General features: G+C 50.6%; 4 protein-coding genes across 4 annotated transcripts; 1 reads left to right on the top strand and 3 right to left on the bottom strand.

The window, feature by feature from the left end:
• Nucleotides 1-864: 864 nt before the first annotated feature.
• On the bottom strand, nt 865-4,008 carry M430DRAFT_95643 (hypothetical protein; the record flags this gene model as incomplete). Its single annotated transcript, XM_024869900.1, has 4 exons — nt 865-1,290; nt 1,355-3,425; nt 3,475-3,815; nt 3,901-4,008. 4 exons carry the CDS (start codon nt 4,006-4,008, stop codon nt 865-867), a joined length of 2,946 nt encoding a protein of 981 aa, XP_024724540.1.
• Nucleotides 4,009-5,328: 1,320 nt separating this feature from the next.
• Nucleotides 5,329-8,524, bottom strand: M430DRAFT_95415 (hypothetical protein; the record flags this gene model as incomplete). The annotated part of the gene is made up of 3 exons (XM_024869890.1): nt 5,329-5,549; nt 5,644-8,138; nt 8,190-8,524. 3 exons carry the CDS (start codon nt 8,522-8,524, stop codon nt 5,329-5,331), a joined length of 3,051 nt encoding a protein of 1,016 aa, XP_024724539.1.
• Nucleotides 8,525-9,479: 955 nt separating this feature from the next.
• Nucleotides 9,480-10,181, top strand: M430DRAFT_208448 (hypothetical protein). Its single transcript, XM_024864383.1, has one exon. The coding sequence runs from the start codon at nt 9,836-9,838 to the stop codon at nt 10,106-10,108; it is 273 nt and encodes a 90-aa protein (XP_024724538.1). The 5' UTR covers nt 9,480-9,835; the 3' UTR covers nt 10,109-10,181.
• On the bottom strand, nt 10,148-11,518 carry M430DRAFT_39956 (hypothetical protein). Its single transcript, XM_024867355.1, has 2 exons — nt 11,230-11,518; nt 10,148-11,169 (listed from the first exon to the last, which is right to left on the bottom strand). The coding sequence occupies exons 1-2, from the start codon at nt 11,374-11,376 to the stop codon at nt 10,210-10,212; spliced, it is 1,107 nt and encodes a 368-aa protein (XP_024724537.1). The 5' UTR covers nt 11,377-11,518; the 3' UTR covers nt 10,148-10,209.
• Nucleotides 11,519-12,251: the final 733 nt, after the last annotated feature.

The raw sequence follows: 12,251 nt of genomic DNA, 5'->3' as shown, positions 1-12,251 counted from the left end.
TAAGATGGTTAGGCGGATACTAGATTAACCGACACGCGAAGATGCCTAGAACGCGAGGGCAGAGAATTTGCGGAGTCGACCAAGGCAGTCTTCATATGCGACGATCACAGAGCAGCCATCAAGCAAAGGTGGCCCGAAGCAAAGGACAGAGGTGCATACTACAAGCGGATGATGGAGGGAAACCATCCTGGAAGTCCTCGTCCCGCGATGCCGACCCAAGTCACAGTGCTCCTTGAGCTTATCAGCAAAATCATTTTCATGATGCTAACAGCCTTTCTTATACGCAACTGCGACATCATATAGGTATTGAGAAGTCAGGGCGGCGTAGGGAGGAATTCCACGGGATAGAAGGGATAGAAACCTTCATGACGCAGAAGTTAGCCCGGTTGACACAGTACGAAGAAGGCCTCGAGAAGACAAAGGCCTACAATGCCGACGTGGACAATAAGAAGATGAAAGAGGTTGAGGTTGAATGTATTGCCACACTGCTACAGCGCGATCCATTTTTGAGATATATTGGTATGAAACTTTTGAATATGAAGAGGGAGGAGTACTGCAAGACCTTAGTATATCCTTTCCTCTTTTTCACTGTTCAGAGTTGCTTGAATTAGCAAGCCCTGTTTAATAGCTTTCTCGTACCGTCGTACGATCCATCAAATTAAGTGTTGGCTCCAGACGTTCATTGGCGACATCTCGTAGTGGATACCAGAAGAGGATGCTTATACCCATACACTATGCTTTATTGCTTACAAAAACAAACCGCCCATCCAGTCCTAAACTCATGCTTATAGCCATGCCCCAATGCCATGCGCGCTCAAACTCCTATGTCATGTCTCATCACGTATGCACTGGGGTCGTCAATAGTTACAAACGACCGCCCAGGACATCTTTCTCGAAGATTCGCACTCCATCAATGTCAGAAAAACGGATTCCGTCTATCGTCTCCACTTTAAGACCCGTCTTCCCACCGACCTCTTCATCCTCATCGCTATCACTCCCCTCTGTAGCCTCGCCGTTGGCCGTTCCAACACTAGTCGAGAGTCCGCCATCTTTTTCTTTTCCCTTAGCTTTCTTACCAGCCTCCTTAGTGGGCGGACGGCGAACAAGACGTTCAACAGTCAAGTCTAGGGCGAGATATTCGAGTTTCATCTCAGGACTGTGCGAGATGCTGTCAACGGCAAACTTGCGAAATTCTCGCATAACCCACATGCAAGGGTCCTCATGACGGAATTGGATCGTATGCAGGGCACGCAGGTTGGTCAGCCCAGTGATAAATTGAAGGAGCGTATGCTGTTGCGTACGTCAGCTTACCATATCATCAAACGAAGATGAAGATGCTCTGAGAATAACATACCATTGTCCGAGTGCCAAAGCTAACCGCCAGCTCTTCTAACTGCTTGGCGTGCCGGCACAACAACATTGCAGACTTGATGTTCAAATCCCATGCCAAACTTGCATCGTTTCGGATCATCAACACCTTCAATGTACTCGCATGCTTCTTTAGTGCTTGATGTCGGATTTGATCCATCGTCACCGTCGTCTTGGCGGTGGTACTTTCAACCCGGGGGTTCGACTTTCTCTCCAGCAACAGCAACTCTTCTACACACTCTAGGTGGTTGACTAGAGTCAAGAAGGGTAAGGTCACATTGTCTGTGTGGATCTTCCTTAGCGGAAGGGGAGAAACCCTGTTTTCCTTCTCCAAGACGTTCCAGAAAGGTGTTTGGGGGCCGACGTTGAGGAGTGTGATTTCCTGCAGGACAGTTAGGTCAATAGCTCGGTAGAGCACGGAAGCTTTGACGGGGATCAGATATATGGCGAGCCTCTGGAGGGTTAGTCCGCGGGTGTTGCGAATATACTCGCTCATCTGTGCCTCTTCGTTTGCCAGCTCATCGGTCCCAGCTTTGACTTTTTTGAGGCGTCCAAGCTCTTCAAGGTGGCTAGTAATCCACTCCACCCTGGCATTAAGCCTGGAGCCCAGCTTTTGATAATTGCTCTCGTGAATTTCCCCTGACGCGCTTTGTGCGTTCAATTCCTCTATCTGCTTTATCATATCTACTTTCTCTTTCAAGAGAGCATCGTACATGTAGGAAGTGCCAGCGGTGACTTTATGCTCCTGATCTCGCACGTTGGTACTCGAGTTGATAGTGTCAAGTGTCTGGTTTGTGGATTCATCGACGATGCTAGCATCAGCATCCTGACCTAATATTTCAGCTGTGTCTTGTTGAGGTCCAGACTCGTCTACAAGCTCCTGTTCTTCGGGCGCCTCGACATCGATATCATCCGGATTGGCAATATCAGGATTGGCTTTCTTTGTCTTTGTCTCAGGTTCGTCAAAAAGACCAGGCTTAACAGCATCGGACATTGGCACACTCAACTGAGACCCATCATTCGCGTCTGTGGTTGAAGAAGAAGAGGTTGCCTTGGTAGTATTAGTTTTGGGAATCTCGACCAGAGAAGACTTTGCACCAGGAACCTTCGACTCTTTAGAAGCATCCAGATACGACTTTGCGGCTTTTGTAATTTTGTCAATAATTTCCTTCCCAGGTCCTGCAATCTCACTCCTACAGCCATCATTGACGGCTGCCATCAATAAGTTCATTAGCGAAGCTAGCGGAGCAAGACTCTCGATGAGATTTTTGAAATCTTCTGTGGGTTTCTTCTCCGGTTCTACATGCTGGGAGGGCATGTGCTTCGCTTTAACTGACTCTAGACCAAAAATTCTTCCAAGCACAGCTTCCTGTCTCTTCTTTTCTTCCTGTGCCTTGAGAGGTTTTGAAGGCGTATTGATGTCAGTTGTGCCTAATGGCGCCAAGCCAGAAGGGGGAGGTGGGCCAGGTGGTGGCATCATCGATGGAAATATAGGCGGTGGTGGCATCGATGGAAACCCATCATCCTGATCAGAGTCGCTGTCCGAGGGAGTTTCGGGTATTGGCTTTCGTGACTTGCATGCCAGAGCCTCAGAAAAGGAGAGCTTAAGGGTGTTCATGGTTGCAGAAGAGTTATTGACGCATTCTCTGATCTCCGAGATGTATTCAAGTGTATCCATGTCTAGTATCTCCAACGTCTTCAAGTTTTTGAAGCCCGAAAATGTAGGCTGCACCTTGCGAGTTCTGGAAAGGGATACATTGATATCTGTCTTGGGACTTTTTGACGCGAGTATGCTTCCAGCCCCGAGTTGGTTGCTGAAGCTTCCGGCGTGGAGCTGCGCAAATAACGGCAGGCCGACAGCGACGGAATGCGGGGGCGGGGCGGGAGTGGGGTTAGATGTAGCGACTAGGGGAGGGGTGTTCGAATGCGAAGCTGCTGGGGAGGAGGCATGGTGGATCGAACGGCCAGCCTGCATTCGAAGATGGACATGTTGTAATGCTTTGATCCCATGTAGTGTTTTGAAGACCTCGCGACTGAGCTCGACACGAATATCCCACCTAAAGATGTCAGAAGGAGATTGACTTGCTCGGTCCAAGGCGATCTTACTTGAATGTCTCCAGAGCTGTAGCCTTCCGCAAAGCCATGAGGAGCATCGTGTTCATGAACTTGCCGCAGCTCGTATCATACAGAAAGTTTGCGTAGGCACGCTCCCCTTTCTCTCCCCCACTCAACGGTTCTAGTATGATCTCCTTCAGGTATTTGGCATAGTTATAATCGCTGGTTACGAAGGTATCAAGACCACCGGCCAAGCTGTCGATGGGTGAGTTACTCAAAGGGTCATCCTGGTCTGGGAAGACAATGTGGAAGCTTCGGTATAATTGCCCCGCAGCAATGTCCCTAAAGTGTTTCGAGACAAGAGAGAGCGCGAGGAGGTCTGTAGTGGAAGCCTGTTCGGTAGAATGTCAGCTGGAACTTCAAGCTCTCGTCGATCCGCTCATATCAGCCTTGTAGATCGAGTAGATCGAGACTCACATGCTTGAAGATATCCTTTTGAGTCTCTGACGGCAGATCCAAGATAGATTTCTTCGCGGACGCGGGGAGAGAGCCGGGGCCAGATATGGAGGTACTGGAAGTCGCCATGACTGCTGGTGCTGGGGTTGGTGTTGGTGTCGACGCAGCGCTGTTCGAGCTCATAGGCTCCAACCCCGTCAACTTGAACGTGCGACCCCAAACATCTCCCGGATGGCGATACGCGATGGGGGTTGGACCTTTTCTTTTGCCCGGTTTGCCTTGGAAAGATGGCATGGCGAAAGGAACAAGAAGAAGAGGAGGACAACGGAGGGGGTTGGTCCAGTGAATCAGTCACCGCGTTGGCTGTTTGCGGGGAGGTCCACGGCAGTGCAAGGGTAGTTGGAGGTGCGGGACCAAGGATGCAACATAGAAGACTGCTTGCTGCTGTGTATATGGTTCCTTGCACCCAAAGAATCAAATGACCAGAAGATTCAAGGGGGAGAGAGAGGAAGTGGGACAATAAAATGACCAAAGCACCAGATGGGAGGTTGTCAAAGGGGTAAAGAGAGTAGAGCTCATCCGGCGGGGAACAAACTTCCACGGTGCGCCTACTGGCAAGACAAAGCAGCAAAAGCAACCAACAACAATTGGCGGTTCCTGCTCTTGTTCGAGACTCTAGAACCTAAGGTACCTACGGTCAGACACTGACTGGCTAGACGCGTCAAGGCAGTCGCGGGGCAAAACAGAGGAATTAATTTATTCATTCTCCCTTTTTCGAGGAGGCAGAGGTACCCTGTACCTTCCATTGTGCCTTTGGACGTTGAGTTCCCTATTCCACATCGACCGCTGATCCGCCATCAAGGGAGGGCTCGAGGGAGACGTGCCTTTCTCTCTTCTCCTTGTCGAGTTGTCTCCTCTCTGTTTTATCCGTTATCGATGGCCTCGACACTAAAGTCCCCAGTACCTCGCTCTAGACTATCTAGATACCTTATACCTAATACCAGGGAAGGTATTTGCACGCAACCCAGACCAACTACTAAAGCCATCTTTTACAAACTACACAAACCATACTTAAGATACCTTACCTACCTTACCTAACATTACTTGTAAGTTCATTCGGTGGGTCACTACGGTAAGATATCAACATTCACATCACGTGATCACATTCCGCATCATCTCCCGTTGACTTTCTTCCCAGCCCATGGTATCTTCCATTGGTCTATTCCTTCAACCCATCCCGTTGCTATGCAGACATACATACATACATAAGTATACATACACAGCGGGCTCTATCAAAGCCTGGGTTTGTCCTCGTCCCATCTTACCATTCAATAATCCATAACTGCCATATCATGCAGTGTCATCCTCTGTTCCAAGAATGATGACGCTTTTCAGAGCTCCCCTCTCTTCTAGGACCTGGGAACTTTTTCTTTTTCTTTTTTTTTTCTTTTACATATCCGCGTCCATCTCGGAATCATCGGCCCCGGTAATACTAATGCCATCATGACCCTCCCCTTGAACCGCTTTCCCTTGCTCATATGTGACTCTCTTCCAGCCATCGCGTTCAGAAGGGTCTTTGACCCACTCCGTAGTGGGGAAGTAGTGGTCATTTTTCTTCATCGTGACAACCCATGGGACGTTGTCAAAGGTCATGGCTTTAATTCGGAAATCTATTTAGAAACAGTCAGTAAGTGTTCGGAAGTTCCATCACTTCGGTGATAAAATACGGGGAAGAAGAGGAAGGTGGGGCTGGGAAGGGCTTACAAGTATTATCCGGAATACCCACTACCGCCTTCAAGAAGGTTTCCAGATCCGGGGTCGGCTTCCCATTAACATGTGTGATGAAGTTCGTTGGCGCCAATCCATATTGATACGCGGGGCTTCCTCTGGTTCTTGCAGAAACATACACTTCACTGTGCAACTTGCTGATCTGTTGCCTGACAGCATGGTGAGGACGGTGAAGTATAGCGCCACAGAAGGAGATCAATCGGTCAGTCTCGAGGTTATCTGCCGGGACGGTAGGGAGCTTGATATTCATCTCAACACAGTCTCGGACAATAACTGCATCAAGGACTTCATGGTCGTACATGACATCCAATTCAGACACGCGAGTGATAATCTTTCCGTTCAGGGTGAGGATGACATCGCCCTCGAGAAGTCCCCCGGCTTCTTCCCCACGCTCAAAGGTCCGTTTCCGGATCATGAAGAGTTGATGACGCGAGGCGTTATCCTCGGCTACTTTCTTGATCCATTCTTCTGATACACCCATGATACGCGCCTGACTCATTTGGATTGCATTGAACTCTACGCTGAGCATTCGAAGCTTGGGCTTCTCGCCTCGTTGAATCTGCTTGATGACCGGCAGTAGCGTCGGCGTCGCCAGACCGAGATGGTAGTCAGTATCCTTTTGGGTGACTGGCGATCGTTCACCAAGATATGTCAGCCATAAGGCCTGCACTGTCCCGTCTTCCCCAACAAGCACACCACTTCCACACTGACCGCTCAGGCTCGTATCCACTGTTATTGCGTCAACATTCACCGCTCTGTATCTAGGGGCTCCTGAGTTTGCTGGGATTGCCACGGCAGTGATGTCGGTGATGGTCGTCTGGGCGATCACAATGCGCATATTTTGGTTGAAGCCAACAAAGTACGTGGAAGCCCCCTGCGTCACGTGCTGCGTGCTCAACTTGGCACTCTGAACCGGAGCATCCACGAGAGAAGGATCATACTGAATGATGGCATAATTCTGCAGCGGATGCATGAAGACCACCTTTCCCTCGACAATGATCGAATCGGCTATGGTGATGGAAATGTCGCAGAGATCGTAAGGTACGATCGCCCGAGATATGACAACAAGACCCTTCTCTGCATCAATAACAACACCCATCCCCCATTTCCGATTGCGAGGGAACCCATCTAGCTTGACCGGCATATGACACAAGACGCGGACGAAGCTGCGTACAACATCGGCAGCTGCGGGATGTTGGGTATTCTCTAGTTGGATGAAGCTCGCCGAGCGACGAACTGGCGGTACTGGTGGGATGGCGTCGGCGATATCTGTAAAGTCCCAGAGACCGGTCTCATCATTTCGGACAGCGAGGCGCATCTTACTCGACCAATGACGGTCGATATGCAAGATGCTGGTGTTGAGAGTGTGCAGATCTCGTAGATGCTTGTATGTAACGACCACTCTCGATCTGTCCGGGATCCCTTTCATGACTTCGATAAAAGTATCCAGGTCAGGGGTCTTCTTGTGGTCAACGGTTTGGATGATCCACCCATTATCTGTGCTCTCGAATCGGAAAGATCCGGTGGCCTCGCAAACAAATACACCCTTGCAGGCAACGGCGTATAATCGTGCCTGCTGGTATGAGAGATCGTGAAAGCTGGCCCCTGACACGGAGAGGAATCGGTCAGGAGTGATCTTATGGAGATCCCCAACATCGACCTCGACATGAATGTCTTCTCCACCGCGCTGAAGCTGCAGCTTAACCTTATTCCCAACGTTCGAGTCCAGGATGTCATCCAGTCGGACAAATTGTGTTAGCAATTCCCCATTGACCTTTATTAAAACATCCCCCTCCTCGATCTTGTTGTCCGATGGGCCTTCCGGTAACACAATCTCTGCCACGAGCATGCCGGTCTCCTTTGGAAAATTCTTTCGGACAGCGCTCTCGTATTCAGGAGTCAAGCCAAGCCTTCGGCATTCGTCGAATGGTTTGATCATCCACTGACACTGTATTGTTCCTCTTGTGATGGGTTTCCCCTCTTGTATGCATTTGAGGGCCCGTAGAGGTCGATCGAGGGGAAGAAAGTAGTCGGTAGCCGCACCATCACTCCTACCTCCAGCTTGTAATGCAACAGCATACCCATCGATGTTAACCACCGGACTGCCAGAACTTCCGCCGCTTGCAGCAGCCGCAGCCTGTATGTAGTTGGTATTAAAATCGCAGTAACCATCTCCATACTCCGGTGCATTTCTATCCAGCCGACTGATAACACCGGAAAGAATACTGAGCTTTTCACCTGCATCGTTACCAACGACTCGAATCTCTGCGCCCACTTTGGCGAGGTCCGGTCGCAAGGGTAGAGCAGTAACGGGCATGTACTTGATGGCTTTGGGGTCGAATCGAAGGATCCCGAAATCGTGAACAGGGTCACGGTAGACAGGGTAGGCGTCAACCTCCTCGTGGTTATCGAATATGCAGTATCCCCAGAAGGGACCCGCGCCCACGACATGTCGATTGGTCATGATGTATCTGCAAAGCAATCAGCGCGTTCCATTTCCACATGGTAAGATCAGAACCCACCCCCTCTCTGCATCAACGACGAAACCCGTAGCCTCGCTGGTCAATGCGGGATCCGTGTCAAAGGCACAGGTCTGGCAGAAACGTATCGAGACGACATTCCGAACGACCTTCTCGATCGCCGCCTGCCACTCTGCCGTGTCTGCCAGGCCAGGGACAACTCTACTCTCCTCCAGCTCCATCTCCATCTCCTCCTCGAACATTGAGTTCACTTCCGGGGTGTTCTGTCCCGCGGACTCTTTCCCGTTCACAGCTCGATGTTGTTTCTGAGGCCGCTCCGCCGCCGAGCCTGGGTGTTGCTTGCGCTTCCCGCGCGGTGTGCCATTTGCTCCGTTCATGACTGCGGTGTTGTTGATGTTATTACGGGACGTGGTGTGGAAGGCTCGGGTGCTTGTAGAAGATTTTGATGAAGCGGCGGTCGGTGGATGCGGCTTCCAATATCGCGGTATCCGGACCTGGGACGCAGGCAACAAGGGAGCAGTCAGGTTGGCAGCGGGCTTGTATGCGATGGTCCTGGAGAAGCACGTCAATGAGTGGTGTCTCAGTCTCGTACAGAGCGCTCTAGTCATCCAGCTCCCAAGGTGAACGGCGCCTCAATTGGATTCGAGGATGGCGGGAGAGGCCAACAAATCGTTTGCCCCACAGTCCTCAAAGAGGCCCGTCGGGAGAGAAAAGAAGGCGGAGAAGGGGATGAAGGGGACGAAGGAAAAAGGGAGAAGGGAGAAGAGGGAAGAGGGAAAGGAGGAGGAGAAGCTGGAATCAACAGATCACGAGATGCGAAGGTGAAGGTCTCACGGGGGGGGGATGAATATGAATTGTGCAGATGCACAAGGATCTCTCTTTGTGATCGGACTTTTCCCTTTTCGTGCAGCGCTAGCAGAGAGACGCTGCGTACGGTGCCCCAGGACCCTGTACGGAGCACCACTGTGACCCGCTAGGTAGGTCTTCAATTCTACCTACTTACTTCTCAACCCCCAAACAATACCGTAATGTATAAGGAATGTTGAAGATTCATTTCAGTTTATTCTAGTTGAACTTGGCATCTTCCCCTTCTTTTGTCATTGTCTTTCTCTCTTCTTCACGTCCAGATCATTTACTTATACCCATCACGCGTAACATCTGCAATCTGCATGAACCAGTTCGATAGTTGGATCAGTTGATCCGCCTCGACACCCTCTTCAACATAAGCCCAGTCCCTTGCCACTTCTATTGGAGCAAAGCTGGAGTTGCTTGGCTGTGTGTCTATCGATAAACGTGGCGCATGTCCAGCTGCAAATCAAAAGCCGATTATCAGAAACAACATTCTTCCTATCCAACCACCTGATAAAAATAGGACCCTCCGGAGGTACCCCCCTCTCCAATACCAACCACCAGCCAACCAAGCACAAGAGGCAAACCCCTCTACGTAGGTAGCAATCGGAACCGCGGACCGACCCGCCGGGGAAATCGGGAACCCTCTTCACTCCGCATATACAGTAGCTGCGGGTTCAGTATCATCTACCTACATTACATTGCGATCCCAGATCATGCGGTTATCCCATTTCGGAGGAGGCTATACCCCGTACATGGCATACCTTAGATAGGAATGCATGCAGGTTGATAGTTAAGACAAACTTTCGTATTGGCATCGGACATACCTGAGTCCTCGTATGGCACCGATAGGGAAGAGAAGAATACCCTGCGGCGTTGCTCCCCTGATTCCTTATTTGTTCGCGGAGGAGGCAGATGGTTGGAGAGTCGGGCAAGGTTGGGAGTTAGGGGAAGGGAAGAGTTGTATTTCAATCGGGGGATACATTGGTGATATTGTTCGAGAGAAATTTCGAGATCAGCTTGCATTATGTCCATTTAACGCCTATTATCGTCCAGCCCCTCCCCCCAAAACCCTTTTTGCTTTCCACCCGGGTAGCGGCCGTTGCAAGTGAAATCATAGCCCTCCGGAAATACTCCCCTCTGGCCATACACACGGAGTGATGATCCAGGGCTTGAAATCTATTGACATCTGCTTATGTGATTTCAATAGAATCTAAATTTCAGTCTCCTTTCCGTTGTTTCCATTGTCTGGAAAGAGTTTAGCGAGATCCTTGCCTACGACAAGGTAAATCTGAGCAGCGAAAATTAGGGTGAAGAAGACAGCCACCGCAAACTGCATCGCTAGAACCTTTCCGTAAGCCTTCAAGAGTCTGAGACGGGAGCCCCACTCGAAGGTTTTCCATGCTTCAAGCATGCCGATGACACCGGATCCACCCACAATCTCAGGTTCAACCTTGCCGCCGAAGGTGCGGTCGAAGGGGATAATGGTCTCCTCGGCATCATCGAGGAGCGAGGCTTGGACACGGGTCAGGATGACCTCTGCTGGGAGAACGAGCAAGCATGCAAGAACAAGACCGATGACGAAGATGGAGAAAGCCTTGGGAGCCAACATTCCTTTCTCGCGGCCTGACATGACGGGCGCGGTCAGGGGCAAGTCTTGGAAGCCGTAAAGCCTACCGAGAGCAGTGGGCACGAAAACGGCCAGTTGCTCGGCAACAGCGAGAGCGGCGGCTGGCGCAGCAATTTTCTTCCACGATCTGAGAGGCGCGAGACGTCGGTACCAGGGCTTTGGGTTTGGGTCCGAGATCACGATGTGAGTCCACGTCATGGAGAGAGTGGCCAACGCGACTGAAGCGACGACGGGACCAACGCATCTTGGGATGAAGGGCAAGGCGGAAATTGGTGTTGCGATTGATGAGGCGAGAAATGTATAGACGGCAGAGACGCTGAAGCCACGGAAACAAGCACGGAAACCACCCTTGGATTGCAGGTGCTTAATAGTGCGGCGGAACGAGGACGTGATGGGCTTTCCGACGACCTTTGAATCGGCGGCCGCGTCGTTGCCATCGAGGGCTGCGTCGGGATCGATAGTGGAGAGGGGTTCGAAGAGGAAGGCATCGGGAGACTCGATCATGATAAGCGTGGGCACAAGACGGCCAAAGGTGTAATTAATCTGCTGCGAGTCAGCGGGCTGTCGGTTGTATTTTCAAGGCACTGAAAGAACGGAGCATACCATGGCCGAGATGAAGAGGAAGACCATGGCCGTGAAGCCAATCATCAAGATTCCCCAGCGTGGCACCTGATACGTCGTGTTTTCGTGATCAGCCTGGGCATAAGCGTCCAGGCCGCGCTGGACGAGGCTCCCGGCGAGAAAGGGCATGTTGGTCGAGGAAGATGATATGGTATGGAGGATGTCAACAAATGAGCGACGACAGAGGGAAGTAAATGGAAATCAAAGTTGAAGTTGAAGTTGAAGGGGAAGAAAAGGAAGGGGAAGGGAATGGAAAGGGAATGAGAAGGGAATGGGAAGGAAGTTTTGGGTAAGAAAAGAGAAGAGTGAGAGGAGTGAGAGGGAGAGAGGCAGAAGGCAGCAGGGAATAATACGAGACGAGGGGCGCGGCTGATAGGCGGACGCATCGCGGCGCAGCAAGGCGAAGGATGTGGATGCCTGTGGCTGGTGTTGTGAACTCCCGAACTCCCGAACTCCCGAACCGCGGAACTTTCGGCTGTCAGACGGGGAAACACGCGCCCGAGATGCTGACTAATACCCGTCTTCTTTCCCGCCCTATTGTCTTGGCCGTCGAGCATTTTAATGAAATCCTTGGCAATAGGAATCCATCTTCATACCTTTTTCCCTTTCTTTTTGTGTATATTTTTCATTGTTTATGCTAGAGCACGCATATAAATACTGAATCAAGGTCCAAGGAATGCTCTTTGCAGATTCAGACACTCTTACCTATCGCTTCTTTCTCCCACGTTTTTTCTAAGAGTCTTCTTCCTGTTATTTCTAATACTCTTCTTGAACAATCAAAAAGAGGAAAAGGGTGCACTTTTGATATCGCCATGTCATTGGCTGTCAAGAGAATCACCTACCACTGGTTCCTATAAGGCTATAAGAGATGTTCCGGCTGGGGCCTCGTTCCAAAGAGAAGAAAAGTCGATGTGCGGCAGTTCCGTACGACTTCAACACAATTGTCATCTGCTTGACTGGCTGGTCTCAAGACAATAGGGATTTGATTATGCATCTTGATCTAA

Source organism: Amorphotheca resinae (assembly GCF_003019875.1).
Source record: "Amorphotheca resinae ATCC 22711 unplaced genomic scaffold M430scaffold_2, whole genome shotgun sequence".
Classification (NCBI taxonomy): Eukaryota; Fungi; Ascomycota; class Leotiomycetes; order Helotiales; family Amorphothecaceae; genus Amorphotheca; species Amorphotheca resinae.
The sequence above is the reverse complement of the archived record's forward strand: the minus strand, read 5'-3'. Positions and strand labels throughout refer to the sequence as shown.

Excerpts from the sequence above, each read along its gene's own strand:
- M430DRAFT_208448 (XM_024864383.1), top strand. The coding sequence starts at position 9,836 with ATGGCACCGATAGGGAAGAGAAGAATACCCTGCGGCGTTGCTCCCCTG.
- M430DRAFT_39956 (XM_024867355.1), bottom strand. The coding sequence starts at position 11,376 with ATGCCCTTTCTCGCCGGGAGCCTCGTCCAGCGCGGCCTGGACGCTTAT. Across the intron at positions 11,170-11,229 it reads TCCTCTTCATCTCGGCCATG|ATTAATTACACCTTTGGCCG; the intron begins GTATGCTCCGTT and ends GACTCGCAGCAG.